General features: G+C 37.1%; 1 protein-coding gene and 1 long non-coding RNA gene across 5 annotated transcripts; both read right to left on the bottom strand.

Moving 5' to 3' along the window:
• Positions 1-121: 121 nt before the first annotated feature.
• Positions 122-3985, bottom strand: LOC146513162 (uncharacterized). Its single transcript, XR_014875760.1, has 3 exons — positions 3889-3985; positions 3499-3798; positions 122-3425 (listed from the first exon to the last, which is right to left on the bottom strand). It is a non-coding gene; the product is annotated as an uncharacterized LOC146513162 (long non-coding RNA).
• A 7334-nt stretch (positions 3986-11319) lies between these two features.
• On the bottom strand, positions 11320-13892 carry LOC146513161 (uncharacterized). 4 transcript variants are annotated; one of them, XM_085171548.1, is made up of 4 exons: positions 13757-13892; positions 13550-13667; positions 13035-13441; positions 11320-12657 (listed from the first exon to the last, which is right to left on the bottom strand). In XM_085171548.1, exons 3-4 carry the CDS (start codon positions 13293-13295, stop codon positions 12247-12249), a joined length of 672 nt encoding a protein of 223 aa, XP_085027674.1. In that variant the 5' UTR covers positions 13296-13441; positions 13550-13667; positions 13757-13892; the 3' UTR covers positions 11320-12246. The 4 variants fall into 4 exon arrangements, with proteins under 4 accessions (XP_085027674.1, XP_085027673.1, XP_085027675.1 ...); XM_085171547.1 differs by having other exon boundaries at positions 13570-13667; XM_085171549.1 differs by having other exon boundaries at positions 13572-13892.
• Positions 13893-19857: the final 5965 nt, after the last annotated feature.

Below are 19857 nucleotides of genomic sequence, written 5' to 3'. Positions count from 1 at the left end.
TGTTCACTGTTCATAGGCTTAAATCACACCTTTCTTGGCTGCTACTTCCAAGCACATTGTGTGCTGTCGGTCCTGCTTGCTACACAATTCTGACGGCTAAAGAACCAAATGGGACAGGTAAAAAAAAATTAAAAAAAATCTGATAATATGATTCATGGTTCATAAAAAACTATGACTGCCATTAACTTTTATTACCTACAAAGTCATAAATCACTAGTTTGACACATATTATCCCTCCTGCTGTGCAGTTTCTGTTTTAAATGCATTCATTGTTTCACTGCTTTCCTCCATTTGCACAATATCTCTAAATTTAGAAATATCCTGTCTCAGGGTGACGCTGAAAAACTAGTTCCTTGATTTATTACTTCTAGGCTGGACTAGTTTAATTCATTATTATCAGGAAGTCAAAGAAACTTTTTCTGTGGTAAATATTTCTGTAGTCCTTTTCACTTTTTTTTTAGTCAAAAGCTGTGAAAAGGGGAACCAGATTAGGGAGTATCTACTCCTTGGTAGATCACTTACAGGTATTGTTAAAAAAGACAACAATATTTTTTGGATAAACAGCTCTCCATCACTCTTGTAAAACCAAGCACATGATTCAGTTATCCTCAGAAAAAGAAGCAATTTATAACATCCATTGCAGAAGGACTAACACTCATTTAGCTGAGAATTAACTCTTTGGAGAGCATCTGAGAATGACTTACAAATATATATATAAATATATAAATAAAATGTATCCAGTTGACACAGGACACCTGTCAGAGTTACCTACCTGCAGAGTTAAAATAACTGATTTGCTGAGATGTAAGAGGCACACGTGTTGTTCAACATGAAGTCTAGATGAACTACTTTGAGATTACAACATAAAACATTGATGAAATGAAAATTATTTCAGTTTTCCAAACAAAACTAACTTGTGTCCATTATAAAAGGTGCCTGAGGACAACAGTTGTTTTTGGTACTCTCTGTTTGAAAACATTAACGTTCAAATCGACTCTTGAGACAGTTCATATGAGAATAAACAAAGTAAGATGAATGAAAAGTTGCTACTGATTATTATTTATTTTAAATAAAAAAAGATAAAAAGATAAAAAAAAGATATAAGATATATATATAAAAAGATATAAATGTTGGGATTAATTACTAAAAAATGTTTTAAAGTTTTGTAGCAGTGGTAGCAGGAGTAGTCTAAAGATGTCCAACAATAAAAATCTGTATTTCCAAAACAGGCAGTGGTTATTCGCGTGAAGGTATCCAATAAACAGCCAAAAAAGCCCAAATCTAAAAACACTTCAAAAGGTTGCACAGGAGGAAGTCAACATAAGGAGCGACAAGAGAAAGAACTAAAAATCGCCCCCAAAATACTTCACTACAAAAAACACATCTGGCAATGTGCAGTAATTCAAAATGTGTGAAGGATAACAAAGGCGAGAGTATTCAGTGCGGGAAATACAAGCACAGAATAAGGAAAAGGAACAGAAAGAAAAACGAATGAGAGTATAAATAGATATAGAATTACAGCACAAAACAATTCATTTTAAACTAAAGCTAGCCCCTGGCACACACAAACCTCTGCACCATGGTAAAACAGAGACTCACAGAGGGGCAAATGTGATATTTTACATCTTTATACAGTACTTTCTATATGTTACCAATTTACATCACACTTAAAAGAATGATAGTTTAAAATCTAAGTTAAAAACCTTTTTGTAAATTTTCAATATATAAATCATTAAAGTTTACCTTGAAGATCTTGCTGGATGTAAGCCAAACTCTAAGCCAAATCATTAACATGACCCAGCTCTACACACCTACAAAGTTTTTGTCAGATAAAGAGAGATAACACGCCTGTATGCACACAAAAACACAACCTCTTTCTTTTTGATAGTAAGTGGAACAGTCTTTCAGCATATTGCACATTCCCTTTCTGTTGCTTTGCTCAGCATTAACTGACATAATTGCTTCAGGATGTAACCTGTTCTTTCACAGGTTGATCCTTGTTTCATAGGCTTGAATCATCTGTCTGAGGACAAGACCGACTTGTTGTCCTTGCACCACCTGGTCAGCTGCTCCACCTAACACCTATAAGCTGATTTATTTCTGTCAGCAATGACTCCAAACACAATAGTGTCACCTGCAAACTTTTAGGTCTGAGACCCTACTCTTCTGGCATGATCCCGTCACACTCATATTAGACCACTAAGATTCTGAATCATTAAACTCCTCAAATTCCTTCAGTATCCACAGGTTCAGGTCATCAGTTTCAGAGCCACAGGCTGTTCAAATACAGACAGCTTTCCCAAGTGGTTAAAAGTAAGAATGACCTACTAAACTTCACAGTTCCTTGGTTCATGCTTCGCTGAGCCAGAATTAAATATGTGAAGGTCCACGCTGAATGAAAATCATAGGATATAAGTGAATATTTTAAAACGGTCTAAGTGAAGAATTATAAATGGAAATAAATTCATGTCAACACTGCAAAAAGGAAGAACTTAAAAGAACAAAAAAGTTTCTTGCAAATGCAATTAAACCTAATTTAGAAGCAGAGAAGCAAGAACACAGAGCCAGTGTTTAGACATAAAACAGCGGTCTCCAACCTTTTTTGCGCCACAGATGGTTTATGCCCGACAATATTTTCACGGACCGGCCTTTAAGGTGTCACGGATAAATACAACAAAATAAAACTAGTACCGGTACCGAAAAAAAGAGAATTTATTCATAACACACGTGAAAAGACCCAGGAAAACCGAGTAAACAATAAAAACGATAACAAAATAACACTGAAAACCGATAAAAACCCTGAAAACTATACATTTCACACCTGAGCCTCAACTCTCGCGGCCCGGCACCAAACGACTCACGGACCGGTACCGGTCCGAGGCCTGGGGGTTGGGGACAGCTGACATAAGAGACTAAAGGCAGAAAGTTTAAAAAAATCCCAACATAGAGTCTTTACTGCACAGTGAAACATCTACATCAATGCTGGCTCATCATCATTTTCCTCTTTTAACTATATGACATGACTGAAAGTCATGTAGAGCTCTGTTAGTCATAAAATCCTCATGTGAATGTTGCTCAGTCAGCATAAACACAAGAAATAATTTTCTGAAAAACTAAAAATTAAACAGATGATAAAAAAAATGACAACAACAGGACGGTTCAGGAGCAGAGTCATCGATGGTGAGGACTAGCTTTCATAAACAGCTTATACATTCATATCCACCTGTTCACTGATAAGAACAATCTGAATTTGTCAGTCTGTACTCCCTGGTGCAGTCTATGTCACTGTCCTCTCACTCTGCATCTGTATTTTCTATACAGGAAACACAAAATGACCACAACAGCAGCAGAGGCACAAACACAAAGCGCAGTGGTTGCAGCATGTGCTGACTCCTCCTGCAACCGATCTGATACAGCTGGTTCACCTGTAGAATACAGCACAATATAGTCACACGACAGGTACACTGAATACAACGTGTTCTGCATACAGGGACTCACCGCTGATTGGCTGTACTCTGATAGGATGGGATTTCTCCATTCCACAGGCTGTCGAGATTTCAACTGTGACAACGTCCTTTTCTATCACATCTAAGATGGTCAGTGACACATAAGTATAATTATTCCATTTACAGCCGTATTTTACGCCATTGTCACAGAGTTTGGTGCCATTTGTGTTACGCCAGACATAACTGTGACCAACACAGTCTTCTCCTTCTAAAATCCAATTTATGAAACAGGTTAGGATCACATTTTCTCCAGCGGTAATGTTGACAGTCTCGTTGCACATCAGTGACACGCCTGGAAGAGAAAAAAGCAATAACTGATGTTATTCCTTGTTTATTTGTCCCAGTGTCTTAATAATAGTATAGTACAAGGGATAAAAAATACCTTGATCTGATGATACAGTGCTTGGTAAAGCACAAAACACACTCAAACATATCCACAGGCAGAACATCCTGGAAGTGAAGAAAATATATTTTAAGTAAAAACATTCTCAACAGGAAAAACACCAATATAAATATTCTTCTTTCCAAAACGCTGTAAAGACTTACATATAGCCGCTAAGGCTAACATGTTATCCAATAATTGCTTACACCTAGTGCACCAGACCTAAATAATGTTTAACACAGGCTTTCTTTGCATTAGATGCCTGGATATCTATAAAGGCTACACAACAGTGGTTACACACTTTCTCTGTTAATCTGTTAACATGCTATCAGATGTTGATGATGATGATCAGGGCTGGACTGGGACTAAAAAATCAGCCCGGGCACTTTGACTAGAGACGGGCCCACCAGGTATTATAGGAAAAACCATAAAGCCTTTGAATGAAAACAAACGTCGTTGTGACAGTGATGTATGCTGTCTTGTTGGTACATATGTATCAATGTAATAAACTTAAACCTACACCATCCTCCCTATTCTGCTATTCTAAACAGTACTTAGCAGAAACCCAAAGTTTCTGCTAAGTACTTAGCAGAAACTTTGGGTTCTGCTAAGTACTCAAAGGTTGACCTCCTGATAGTTCAGGAGGTCGAGTTAACCTCCTGAACTATCTACAACACATGGTGGAAACCTGAAATTAAGACAGAGAAGACTAGAGGTGAGACATGATGATTACTGAATATTAAAAAATAATAAATGACAGATTTAGTGATATTTTCATAAACTATTCATTTACCACATCAATAAACAGCATGGCAGGGCAAAATATTTTTTCTAACATGGCAACCTTTAAAAAGTGAAAGGAGACAGAAAGACAGGTGAGAAAGAATAAAACTTAATTGACTTTTTGATGGCATTTTACACACAGTACTGGTACAGAATCTAGAAAACGTGGGAAAATACTGGAATCATGTACAGTACTTTCTTCTGAAGAAATTACGTTGGGACCCTCAAAAAATGACTATGTACAATAATGGATTTCTATATATTTGACATCAGATGAAAACTTTGGTTGTAAGATTCGGATAATTATTTGTTAAAAGCTAGAAATTTTAAATGAGAATAAGAAAAAAAGTATTCTTTTGTGCCCCCCTTTCCCTGTTAATGCCCTACCTGGCCCCCTGGCAACACTTTGCTAGATCCGCCCCTGCACAGTTACCAGCTGTCAGCTACATAGAAAAAGGATGCTGGTGTTATTTGTCTCTCAGAAACAGTTCATAACTTTCCTTCAACTCATTCATGTCACCTCAAAGGTAAACCTGTTTCTCCATCACCTGTTCAGCTCTGATGATTCAGTAAGGACATCTCCTGGTTTCATCTTCATGTTTCCCTCTCACCAGATAACCAAACCGATATCATGACCAGCAGCTTTACAGCTGTGGCTCCAGCAAACATCAGCTGATACTAGAAAGTAATATTAAATCAATTCTAACAACAGCTAATCAAGTTTAAGGGTGCTTCTGCTGTTTAACTCGACCTCCGCTAGTTTCCTCTTTCTGGCGCAAAGCGGGCGATAAACAAACAAGAGAGAAAAGCCGATCAGCTGATCATTGATCAGTTTCGTGATTGAAGTAGCAACAGGAGAGAGAGGGGGGACAATGAGAGAAAAAGAAACAGCTGACAGCGTAAAGACAGAATAAATCCAGCTTTGTATCTTTTTTTTCCATTCTATAATCGCGTTTATTTTCAGCTCAATACAAAACGTGTAATATTAACTCTGAATACCAGAGGATTCCGTTTTTTACGGGATGGTTGGCAACTCTACTAACTAACCTTATGAATAAAATAAAGTTCACTATCAATAACATCATAGCACCCACCCAGCTGTACAGAAACTCCATCATGCTAGCTAGCATGCAGTACGAGTTATTGTAACTGACTGTAAAACGTCAGCACAGCGAAAATAAACTAAACTTGGTTTATATCTGACCCAGATAGACTGCAGGTCATAGCTTCTTACTTGAAGTTCAGTTCACCTGACGCTCTGACCGGCCCCGCCTCGGGTCTCTCCTTCTCCGCCTCCCCTTTCCCTCATCCACCTGCTGCCCTCCACCACTTGCTAATTTTACTGAATCTGTGGAAGCTCCGCCATAGCCACCACCAAACAATTGAGTTATCTTTACACATCTGCCAGCATCTGTCCAATCCGCCACCTTTTACTGTTTACACCGTTACGAAAAAAAAGACAACAACAAAAAACCATCGGCCCATAAAAACAAAAATTTGCCCGGTGGGCCATAACAATAGAATGCAATAATTTTACAAATAAGACAAGATTTAGACTTTAAACATGCTGTGAATCAGTGAAAATGTGGCGCTTTCAAACAACCTGCTCTCAACAGTTTCAGTTGTTGTTCTTTCAGCTGGAGACTCTGTGGTGTTAATCCTAAGCTTATTGCACAAATACATTTGATATGAGATCTCCAAGTATGGAGTAAGTGTCCTGTTTTAGGATCATATATTGATTCTTATAGAAAAATAAAATTTGTTGTAAATTGTTTGCTGCCAACAGAAAGAAAGAGGTTTTTAAGAATTTGTATTACTCACTGAAGCTCATCAGGGGAACATGGAGACATTAAACACTGAAAAACTTTGAACCTTCCTACTCTTGCCACAGAGGACAACTCAACTGAAGGGCCAGCTGCATTTCTGAGCTCCTCTGCAGGTCTTGGCTGGACTTTTTCTTATCTTAAGAACACGACTGTTGTTCAGTCTGCTGTAGATAATCTTTGGGCCTGCCATTTCTCAATGACACACTGCACACCATGATTAATCAAGATTAGTTTTGAGCTAGTGGCTCTTTGGGAATCACCCTGTTGGTGCAAAAATACTGTTTTATGTCTGTCAAACTGTATTGTCATTTTTTATTCTTTTGCAACAGGCAGCTAGTAACAAAGTGGCTATACAGAAAATGTATAATGGTTCTTTGTTAATTTTTCTGCGTAGACACTGCACTGGTTCTTCCTTGAGTTACGTAGCCTTTTTATCCTTGAATAGGGCAGCATTTAAGTGGCTTACCAAAAACAAACATTCCTCTCAAAATGGTCAAGTGTAAAAAATGAATGAAGAAAACAGCCAATCTGAAAAGAAAAACGTCAAAAGCTTGGAGAAATTTTGCGCTGTTCAGAAAAAAAAAAAAAAAAAAAAAAAAATATATATATATATATATATATATATATATATATATATATATATATATATATATATATATGTGTGTGTGTATGTGTATGTATGTATATATATATATATTTTTTTTAAATCTGGCTCCTTGGAAGCAAAATCTGAAGAAATGAGGGTTGGCTGAATACGATACAGTATATACCGCACTGCCTGACTGAGTTTGCTAATGAACCTCATTAATAATGTCTCCACCTGACATAATGGCATCTGGGTATTTCTTTGCTTTCTATTTTTGCCTTCTGCTGTTTCACAATCCTCTAAAATGAACCCATATTCCAATGACTCTCTCCTAATTCACTCCTAAAACACGGTGCAATTTTAACGTGCCAAAACTCTACACTGTAAATATTTATTGTTTTCTGATTGCAAAAAATATCAGCTGTGCAAGTATACAAACTGTTCATATGTACATAGTGCTGCAGAACTGTGCACCTCACCCCCCTTTTCTTGTCCCACATGTCCGCACCGAGTAGGAGCTACTCTGTATCTCACTGTACACAATGTGTATAGTGACAATAAAAGGCGTTCTACACTAATTCCAGTGTTTGCCAAACTTATGATGATGTGATATGCACTGATGAGCTGTCAGTGATTCATTGGGGTCATTTTTTAAATTATAGTTTGTTTGTTTGGTTTGGCATTAATACTTCAGTCACATTCCACTCTGTACAGTCACTCTAACTGTGACTGTGTTCTGTGGAAATTCAAACAATTGAAGGACTAAGCCAACATATAATGACAGCCAACTATAATGATAGCTCTGTTGCAGCTGTCACTATAGTCACTAATACAGTTCAGATTGTAGATGCTGATGAACAACATGGAGTAAGTGAACAGAATAATCTCCCCGCTCATTTAGAGTTTTTGTTATGGGATATATTTTTGTACTCTACACCTCCGTATTCCCCTGACAGCTACACCTCTACTGCAAATTAGGGGTGGGGGAAAAAATCGATACTGTGTAGTATAGTACAATGGAAAGCCTACAAACTCCAGAGCTCCATGCAAAATAAGTCACTCGTGACTTAAAGCTAATATTGATTGTATTAGTTTGGTAGAAAAATCAAAATGACAAAATGTGACAGCATTTAAAGCGTCTTAAACAGTTAGATCAAAGTATTCTTATTCAAATAGTTGAATGAGAATTTCAAATTAAAATTTGAAAAAAAAACTTTACATAATGCATACTTTCACTTTTTAGACTTAATACTTTTTCCTATGAACATTCACGTAAAAGTTACTTCTGAAGCTATTAGTTACAGGTTATTTTAGCAGCATCTAAACACATCTACTTACATTAAGCCAATTAACACATGCATGGACATATTTAGTTAAAATATATTAAAGCAGTAGTACTTACTTGGCAGAGAGTGTATCTCCTCAGAGAGCATTTGAGAATGAGGCACAAAAAACCAACAAAACAAACATAGCCTATCATGTTATCAGTTATGCAACCGTGAGACCACACCCAGGGAACCTGTGAAATTGCCTTCCAAGGTAAAACACTGACTGACAGGAAAACAAAAGGAAGGAGGAAAGTGAGAGACAGATTAATTGCTTAAAATGTGTCAAAGGTACAAGTGAGCTTGTTATGCTAAATTAACATTGTATAAAAACTTTTTCTTTTGGAAATAACACCAGGACAGTACTGTGTACACTGTGAAAGGCACCTACTGTGTTTTTTTTTTTTGCAGGATGACACTTTATTAAGTTTTGGTATGTTTGGAGATGTTTTTTAAAATGATGCTTTCATGACATTATTGTATGTTGGGTGGTGTCACCTCTCTGGTGGGGAGGGGGCCTGAGATTGTCTAAATTGGAGTCTGTTTTATACCAAATGCAGAAAAAAATGTTTTAAGAAAGCAATTAAGTTCATGTTCCAAAAAATATGATTGTTTGCTTGCAGGACAACAGGAGAGATGAGTCCTCCGTCACAGATGGTGTGGTCGGTGAAGATGGTCGCCTGCAGGTTCAAGCTCATTGCATCTCCAACCCACATCCACTGCCACTGTACTTAAGGGAAGTTAAAGACTTTCTTCTGCACCTACATTTGGATCACCTCGATCCATGACAGTCATTCAGGCAGTAATGCCTGGACTGGAAACAAGCCATCCTTAAAATAATACAACATTCCAGCTCATGTGTTGGAATGAAAAACAAATGTGTTGTTTAAATCAGAGACTGCATTTGTGACAGAACAACAAATATTTTATTTTGATTATATAAGTAAGTACAAAACAAACTTGTGGTAGGCCTAAACTTATTTTCAGAATAATTACATCTGAGACTTTGTTTTATTGTGAGATTATAACCGTGATGGCAATATAATTGTTTGTTGTTCAGCAGAACAGTGTCCAGTATGTTGGCTGTTATACTTTGTTGTGTTTGAAAATAAAAGTTGGGCTGATTTTAACATCATTACAAAAAGTGTTGTTAATTATTTTTAATCATATTCAGGTTACCACAAATAGTTTTTTCATTTAGTTGAACTTGAAATGTTTGTCAGTAGGTAAACAATTAGTATTGTACAGTCAGAAATATCAAGTTATTCTTAATACTGTAGACCAGCGGTCCCCAACCCCCGGCCTCGGACCGGTACCGGTCCGTGAGTCGTTTGGTACCGGGCCGCGAGAGTTGAGGCTCAGGTGTAAAATGTATGGTTTTCAGGGTTTTCAGCGTTATTTTGTTATCGTTTTTATCGTTTACTCAGTTTTCCTGGGTCTTTTCACGTGTGTTATGAATAAATTTTCTTTTTTTCAGTACCAGTACTAGTTTTATTTTGTTGTATTTATCCGCGACACCTTAAAGGCCGGTCCGTGAAAATATTGTCGGGCATAAACCGGTCCGTGGCGCAAAAAAGGTTGGAGACCGCTGCTGTAGACTGTAGACTGTCCTAACAGTCATCTTAAGTAAGGTTTACTTAGTTTTTTTTGAGGCAACGAGTTTCCTCAATTTTTTTGAGTTCTGGAAACTAATTAGATTTTACAGTGTACTTTTACTATATATTAATATGCTTTTTTAAGGACCAAGACGTGGGTGTGTTTTTCCAGCTTCATTAACAGTTGTTTTTTTCAGAGATCAGATGTCCTCACATCATCAGCAGTAACGTTAATCCATATTGCACAGATAGAAAAAAATTAGCAAAATTATTGGTTTAACTTTTGATATTTTGTCAGTAAAACAGTTTTGTCTTCTGAGGTCTTTTCATTGTTTTATTGCTTTGCCTAAAGTAAAAGAAAAAAAAAATCCCTGCCATCCTCATTATCAGCTAATCATAAATCCATCACTGGATCACACCCAATTGGTAACACAATAATCACATTTAAGGTTGTGAGCTGGTGTCTGATTTGTGTTTTCGTTAAATAAAAGACATCATCTGCATAAATGAATGCAGAAAATCTTCATCAGAAAACAGAAAACTAAGTGTCTGATGCTAAAATACCACATATGTTCCCTCCTATAACAAAAATTAAAAACGAAAGATTATTTACAGTATCATATTTTTTATCAGATATGTTCTTATTAGTTTGCGTAAGAATTATAAAAGTGCATAGTGACAACCAAAAATACTTTAGACCGATGTTGGACAACATGCCTTCCTCTAATGATTAAATCTTGGATGTGTAATCTGTCTTGTGTACTATGTGCTCTCCGGCAAGATAAGTTGTAACTGTTTGCAACACAGGGTCCAGAGGCCTGTTGATTCAAACAGGTTTGTTTAGATGCAACTTTTTTGAGTGCATGTTTTGTATGATAAATTTTATGTCTCTTTAACAAAAAACAGAAACAAAATCCCTATTCAGAAATCTCTCTTCTATATGATGGTATGTGTGTGTAAACGTGTATGTGTGTCTACACACAGCAAGCATTTGTTTGGCCTGCTGATATGGCGCCTCGAGGAAAAATCCTGGCCACGCCCCATCCCTTAAGATCCCGCCCCAAAGTCCTATTAACCTACAGATTTAGAAAGAAGACGCTGCATTGTTAACTCTGAGGGAGATGGAGAATGAACCTATTTCCAAAAAAGTGGAGTGTGTTCCTTTAAATACTATCTAGTATATATTGTTAAAAACTAAAGTGTACACACACACACACACACACACACACACACACACACACACACACACACACACACACACACACACACACACATTTACACACACATACATCATATAGAAGAGAGATTTCTGAATAGGGATTTTGTTTTGTTTTTTGTTAAAGAGACATGAAAGACCTGAAGTGTACATAAACAGTTGTTGTATCTTGTTTAATATTTCACTGACAGATAATTCTAAAGTCAAGTTAATGCTACATTATAGTGAGATATTGTGTAATGTGAAATACTGTAAGCAAATGAATAAACAACCTCATTCTTGCTAGAACTTTGACTCTGTTTTGTTTGAATTCAACAGTGTTTTGCAGATGTACATAAAACATGTTGTTGTTGTTGTTATTATTATTATTATTATTATTTCACTAAATATATTTAAATAAAGGCTACTTTGATATACATTCTACTGTAAGGTTGTAAATGTATTTTCTTCACCCTAAAATATCTTTTGAAATGTATTTTGGTCTGAAACTAATAAAGATCGCACTAAAGTGATGGTTCATCATAGAAAAGAAGGCCTTCTCAGAATGAGACAAACTCAGAATCTGTGTCTTTCTTTTCTTGTTTAGAGACTTCAGGAACTTCATTTTTTCCATATATGATGATGATGATGATGATGAATTATGAATTATGAATTATGATCACATGCAAAAGATACCGTTTGTATGTTTAATAACATGAAATATTATTTCACACAACTTCTTACTTGTATAAGTGTTTAAAGTCAGTGACAGGTACTCAGAGATAAGGGTGCTCTCTGCTGCCCTCTAGGCCCAACAGACTGTCAAAACACTTTATTTGTGTCTAATTATCATGCAGTTAAAAGCATGATAATTGTATAAAATGTGTGTAAAAATATAAGTCTTTAAATACACTTACAAGGGAAATTGCAATGTTTTCTGTTACTGTCTGATATTAATTGAATCTATGTACAATGCAGAGTACAGATCAGAGTAACATGCAGTACTGTAAGAGAAAATCACTCTTGAGTTAAGAACACAGTATGGTATTTATTCCTCCCTCAGCTCCTTCCTCTCAGCTTGGCACCTCTTCAGACACTCTTTGCACAGGAAGCTTTCTTTGACTAGGTAAAAGCTCTCTGAAATACTGACTGGTTTCTCAGTGCGTATCTTCTCAGCAATAATTGGGTTCCTTTCCATCTTGATACTCTCCAGTTTTTTCAGCTTCAAGAGGAAGCCGGGGATGCGGGTGAATCTGTTATCAGAAAGGCCAATGTGGCGGAGCTCCTCCATTGCACCAATGGAGGCAGGAAGAGCTTCCAGCTGGTTGAGACACAGGTTCAGTGTTTGGAGTTTATTCAGGAGGCCGAGCTCGCTCGGGAGGCTTGTGAGACGGTTGTTGCACAGGTTTAAAACCTTAAGGTTCTGCAGGTAGCTGATAGCCACGGGGAGCTCCTCCAGCTAGAAACAACAACACATTTTTTAACAGATGGTGATTTTGGTGCACTAAACATGGACATAATTACAAACCATGGTACAATTTTGAAATGGGCAAACTACAGCTGCCAAAAGGCTAGTGACAGTTAGCGGGTCTCTAAGGTGTCCCCGTATGTTTGTGATTATTTAATGATTGGCTTTTGATGATTAGTACTTTAATCTAGAGGTCATATTTTTTAAAAATGGGCTTAATTAAAAATATTTGGAATATGTAATTATTTAAAATGATTTAAAATAGTGTGACACAACAACTGTGTAGCAGCCCTATAGTATTGCTGCTATACAGTAGCTACCATTTATTTACCTACTTGTAAACAGTAGGCATTATCTGTCATACTCACATAATTGCTGTGCAAATCCAAAACAGTCATTTTGATGAACTGAGCAATAAAATCTGGAATTTTTCTGATCATATTTCTGCTCAGGTCCACTTCATCCATGTGAAAGAGCTTCTGGACGCACTTTGGAACAGCTGTGATCCCCTTGAAACTCAGATCCAGTCGGCGTTTACCATCCAATGTCAGCTCCACGCAGTTCTGGGCCATTTTCAAGGTGATCTTCTTACTTTTAGTCTTTCTTTTGGCTTTCGTTCCCTTGGCCATGCTGCTGCCGGGACACACAGTGATGGAGTCTGTAGTTAACCTTTTCCACTAATGCGCTGTGACGACAGAGTTGACCGTGGAGCCAGTCTGTGAGATCACGTTACCCAGGCAGCGGTAACTGTAGACAAAGTCAAGCTTTACCTTTCCTGTTAGATAAAATATGAGTAACAGTATCATTTGCTTTGTTCCATGACAACACTGCTAACATGACAACAGAAATCAGAATAATACTTGCAGTGAGTTTAAACTTAAACCAGCATTAATGCCTCCTCACACCCAGTACAAAACAGCAGGGAAGAGAAAAACTGAAGAAACTGATCTCTTTCCTCAGCCTAAGAACGTTGCCACACGTCCAAATGTCACTGCAAAGAGCTGCAAATAGATACGCGGTCAGACTGCTGCTGTTTGACAGGTAAAAAATCACCATGCTGCATCATGGCTGTCTGTCAGCTGGGACTCACTTGGGTCAATGTGGCATTTGTTGTAATTTGTTCCCAGGCAACTGCTGTTTGGTCTCGTAGCTTTGGTTATAGCTATAGCTTTATAGCTATGAGCAGCCACCAGTCACAGCAGGGCAGTTTGTTCTTTTAAAAATCTGTGTGAGAACATTTTAAAAAACAACAGGTTCAGTTTCCAGGGATTATCCTCTTTCAAATGAAGCTATGGAGGATTTCACTGATAAGAATGAGCTGTTGATGCCTGTGTTTGCCTACAGTAAACTTTTTGTAAAACATTTATTAATGTAAAAAGCATTTTTTTCATGGTGGTATTGCACTTTTCAAAGTTATGAAGACGTAATTGCGTGGCAACGCCACAAGGGGGAAGTAGTTGTGAGTGCGATAGGCCGTTGCAACGCTTCTGTACCTCAGACGAGGAAGAGCCTGCAGACCAAACCCAACTCATGTCTCCTGTCTCTACTTTTCTGTATAAAAACAGACCCCATGGAAGGCCTGTAACACCTGTAGCTGATTTGTCCATATTCTTGTTATTTATCTCACTGAAACGCAGCTCTGCCCAGTACTTTGTATTTGCCACTTTGTTTAAAATGAAGAACAAGTACTGCTGCCTACATAACAGCGAATGTATACATTTATACATGAATGTGAGTCCCACAGCCTAAGTGAACCATCTATACACATACTGCTTACATAGCAAATGCTGGCAGCTAATGAGGCCATTCTTGCTTTATATCTGAAAATACACCAAAACTAGATCTTTTTTCCTCCCACTGCTCCACCAGACCTCAAAAGTCTCTCAGTCTCGCGCTCAATCTTTTTGTTATTTTTAATGTTTACATGATTAAAAAAGCTTCATTAATGATGGGAAAGAAAATGTCCCAAACTTTGCTCTGAAAAACAATGAAATTGATGTTGAAAAAGATAAATAAACAATGCATAAGTCAAGAAATGTGATTCCATGCACTAGTGACGTGGAATAAAAATTTGACCTTTAACTCGGACTCGAATCATTTCCAGTCTTCCTCAAGCTTTGATGTGATTCTGCAGCCACACACTGATCTATTTCCCACAAACACAGAGACTTCTGTCAACAATGAGTTTAAAGTGTCACATATTGCAGTTACTCTGCATCATGCATTGCTGATGATGTACTTTTTGAATACCACACAATCTTACCAGCAGGTGGGGCTGTCTCCATACATATAAGTTCAAGATTATTTGTTACTTTTACATTTAAAATAGTGGGTCGACTTAATTATTTGTCCCATATTGTTCCATATTGATTTCGACCTGCTGGAAGCAGCCATCAGAAGATGGTTAAGCTGTGGTCATGAAGGACTGGACATGTTCAGCAACAATAGGAGGGCTGTAAGATTTAAACAATAATCAGATGTGCCAAGAAGACAGGATGGATTCATGCTTTCATGTTTTTTATGTCAAATTCTGACCCCATCAATCTAATATCAGAGCTAAAATTGAGACCAATCAGATTAGATAACAGTTTTTCAATCTTCTATTATCTAATATTGATAAACCTGCAGAATCTTCCTCTTCTTTGGTGACAGCAGTGGCGTCCGGTGTGGTCTTCTGCAGCTGTAGCCGATCTGCTTCAAAGCTTGACGTGTTATGCATTCTGAGATGCTCTTTTGCATTGATTGTAACAAGCTACGTTTTCTTCCCATCAGCTTGAAGCAATCAAATCATTCTTATTTTACACAGAAAACTGTCACTGGATATTGTCTCTTTTTCTAGTCTCTGTAAACTAGTGATGGTTATGTGGGAAAATCCCAGTATCAGCAGTTTCTGAAATAGTCCCATGTCATTGTCAAACTCATTTAAATCACCTTTCTTTGCCATTCTGATGCTCTGTTTAATCTTCAGCAGATTATGTTGATCACAGCTACATGCTTAAATGTCCTGTGTTGCTGCCATAGGATTGACTGATTAGATTTACTGAGGAAGTGAACAGGTGTATCCAGTGAACTAAATCTCATTACTGTAATATTTTTAAAGGTATAATATTTCATATAAAGTCTTTGTGGGGAAACCACTGTGTTCAGAGGTAAGTTTATAATATGTTGTGCCTGCAAAATATCAGGAACAGCCAATGAAAGGAAAAAAAATGAGAGGCAATTTTATGTCTATTAAGGTATTAATATTGTTGTCTGACTAGTGTGTAAGAAAAGTTAAAATAGAGTCAAAGCAACACTGTGCCGCATTGGCATATGTACATAAACATGCACTTGAATGACATTCTTGGATATAATGATCCAGTAAAAAGAAGAACATCTTGTTAAAACGAATTAGCACCATTATTGTAGACTTTAGAAAACGCATAACCACAAAAAGCGACTTACTTTGTTATGTTAAACTACAGATAAACACAGAAAACCTGTTTACCTCCTCCATGTTTGATCAAATCTTAGCTTTGCATTTGGTCAGTTCTTTTATTCTCCAGAGAATAAAAGAACTGACTTTTAAAAACTTTTTAAGAACTTTTAAAAGAGCAGGAAAATTTAGTAAATGAGCCTGAGTCATGTCCCTGTGGAGTGTGAAATACGGGTCAGGAAATGTGAAGCTCACACTGGAGGAAATGGTGCTGACCTAATTGCGTGAGGTACGAGTTTAGATTACGTCCAGTGATTAGAAATATGAGCTGTGTGTTTGTGGGTCCATTTGTGAGCATGAAAGAAAATGGCTACAGCTATACCCTGCACACAGTAGCATAGCAGTATGGAAGAGTTTAAATGAATAACTTTAATAAATGATGTCATTCTAATATTTATCATTTCATTTCAAACTGTGCAAAAAATATGATCTCATTATTTAAAAAAAAAAAGAAAGAAAGGGAAAACAAAGTTCTGTAGCAAGGCCAGTTTAGCTTAGTGTGGTTGGCATTGTTTTACTGAAAAAGATCAGAGTTCCATGAAAACGTTGTCAGAATGGAAGCAGATGTTGCTCTAAAACCTGAATTATGCGGTATTAGCAGCGCTGATGCCAAGTAACAGTCGGTTTATGACTTATATTTACTGGGACATCTTATTTAGCACTAGCTAAACAGTTAGCTAAACAGTTAGCTATAAGTTAGCTAGCCCTCCTCTTGTGTTAGCTTTCTGTTATCATCTCTTATGTTAACGGGTCAGTTTTGACCCGTGAATTAAATCAGTTATAAAATACACTAAAAACAATAAGTGATCATCCAATTTGTTTCTCATCTCTTGGTTATCTTGTTAGGCTTCCTTAGCCATGAAAATGTTGGTTTTAATACTTTTGGTGTGGGCCTGTGGGTCTTTTTTTGTCACTATACCCCTCGATTTCAATTGAAAAAAATTGTAAAATTAACCTCAAGAGAATCATATTAATAAATAAAAGGTTTTTGTGTTACCTGACTATTACTGAGGGGTATAGGACACATCTCTTAAATAAATCTGTTTTATTGATTTTTTTCATTTTAAGATTAATTACTAAAATGACATCTATGGTGTTACGGGTCAATTTCGACCCATAGACATTTACATCAAGAAAAGACAAAAAAAAATTGTTGTTTTTTAGCAGTAGACCTTTAATATAAACTGAAAAAAAAGAAAAAGTCCACTCCTCCTTTCTTTTGGTTATAATCGTGGGTAATTGTGGGCTTTTTATCACTTCCCAATGATACAGCTACATCTTTGTGAAGTTTCCTTTGTGAAGTTCTTGTCTGAGGTCATATCTGGTAAAAAATAAAATATTACAGCTGATATTGTGATCCTGCAGTCCAGTGGTCATATCGAGGACCACACATTTTCATTGTTTCTTCTCAGGGGTGCCACTCGCAGCTTTGACTGTGAAAATCTGTACATTCCAGCCATAGTTGGTTTTTGCATCACAGGCTTCCCAGATTTTTCTGCCGTATTTCCCTGGCTTACTGGGTATGTATTGCCGGTAGGGGCATTTTCCTCGAAAAGTGGACAAGACGTTCATCCACTGTTACCTCTGGCTGATGAACATCAGGGAAAGAAGCTGCACCCATCTCTCCCAGACATCCCTGATGGGAGCAAGCTTGTCAGACCTCGGTCTGGTCTCAAATCTGAGGACTCCTTAATCAAAATGATATCAAATGTGTGAAGTGACATTGTTGCCCAGAAAATGATCAGATGTGTCTGTGTCTTCTGGATGATAGTCCACATTGTCTTCCTCCTAGAAACCTGCCCATCTGAATCGCTATGCTGCTCTGTGTCCTCTCCTTCATTTTCACCAAAAATATGATGCAGAACTTGGCTCACTGTGAATCTTCTTCTCATTTTTGTATGCTGCAAATTGTAAATGTGCACTCTGGAAGTCAAATGGCCACTCAAATGAGTGAATTCACCTCACATGTCTTGACATGTCCCGTCTTTATTTTGTTTTGTTTTTGTGCAGGTATACTGCAAAAAACACGCAAAATAAGAATCCCCTAAAGCTCATACGATTAGGAGAGGAGCTTGCTGTCAGTGTGTCAGCTGACAGTGCACTTATGATTTCAGTTTTGGCTTTAATTATTGCTTTATACTCATAATATTATACCTGGGTCGAAACCGACCCTAACAACACAAATGTCATAATTTCAACTAGGGCATTTTATAATTTAGTGAAAATATTTTTTTTTGTTTTATTTTGTAGAAATACAGGTTCCTGACAAAGTCAAAAAGCCTTGATACAATAAACAAATGTTTGTGATTTGTTTTATGCATTTGAAATTTAAAATGGGTCGGTGACGACCCTAACACGAGAGGAAGGCTAGAGGTTCAATGTTTGAAGCTAGTTAAACTAATAGTCTAAAAAATTACTTTTTCTTCAAGAAGAAGTTTGCTGTAAATTAAATCAAAACAAAACATTGTTAATAATTTTTGTGCCCTGCTTATAAATGCTAAATAGGTGCCTTTAACCTCCTAAGACCCAAACTCTTCCACGGCATGCATTTTTAATTTCTCTTTGATATTTGGGCTGATTGGGACCTGATGATTGTAAAAACAAAGAATTACCAGATTTTATTTTATTTTTTTACCTAATTTTTGTTTCTAAGAAAAATAAGAGCCACATATGAGGATATTTGTTTAAAATTTCGATAGAACAGTAGCAGTATAATGTCTTTGTATGCGGATATCAGGCCCTTGTAGAGCAAAATTGAGTATTTTGGTCTAAATAACCCAAAATGTGATGTCCACATATGTGGACGCCAGGTCCTAGGAGGTTAAGGAACAAACATACCATTCACATTGTCAAGAATGGGCTGTTTAAGCCTAGCATAGGGTCATTAACCTAATGAGGGTAGGCTAAAGGCAGCAAATCAAACATAGAGTGACAACACATAATCACATCAAAATCTAAACAAAAGCAGCATTTATCATTGACGTCATAAAAGTCATCGCCCTTTCATTTGCTAATTTTACAGTGAGGATTTCCCGTCTTTCATCCACTCATTTCCTTCCTTCCTGTCTTCTTTCACAGCTGCTGGACAGCATTTTTAGCTGCTATCCTGTAGAGAACCACAAAGCTTTCAAACATACCATTATCGCCCAAGTGTCTTACTGCTATTGACTTGTACAAATGATGAATGAAGGTTTGTAAAATATCTACTTCTTAAATGTCTGTGTGCAAGACATTTGACGCAGCGAATCTGGTAAACAGAACTTCCGCAACTTGCAGTTAACACAGGATTTTACCACCTAAACCTCAAAAAACAAAGCATCACATGCGACACATGTTGGTAAACTGTCACACGTTGCAGTTTCGTCATGTTGTAATGATTTTACTTCCCTTTAAAACTGCTTAGGTAGAACAGTTTCCATTGGAGGGAAATAACTCCATGAACTGCAAAGGAAAGAAAAATAAATCTAGGGCTGAAGAGTCACTTGCGTGAAGCCTCACAAAATTCTCTTGAAAGACCCTGAGCAAATGTATGACTTACATAAATGCCAAAAAAGCTCCTATATTTCCTGCTTAGTGAGCTTTAGTAGACTGCAGAACGTTTTAAAATGCCTAAATGATGCCTGAAGGATGCGGTCTTCCCACTTAGGATCAGACGCGTGGAAGGAGCCACAGGGCTGGGTGAAGGCTCCAGAATTTGTTTTTGGGATTTCTAATTT

Source organism: Neolamprologus multifasciatus, chromosome 8 (genome assembly GCF_963576455.1).
Source record: "Neolamprologus multifasciatus chromosome 8, fNeoMul1.2, whole genome shotgun sequence".
In the NCBI taxonomy this organism is placed as follows: domain Eukaryota; kingdom Metazoa; phylum Chordata; class Actinopteri; order Cichliformes; family Cichlidae; genus Neolamprologus; species Neolamprologus multifasciatus.
Note: the sequence above shows the minus strand (reverse complement) of the source record. Positions and strands in the feature narration are given on the sequence as shown.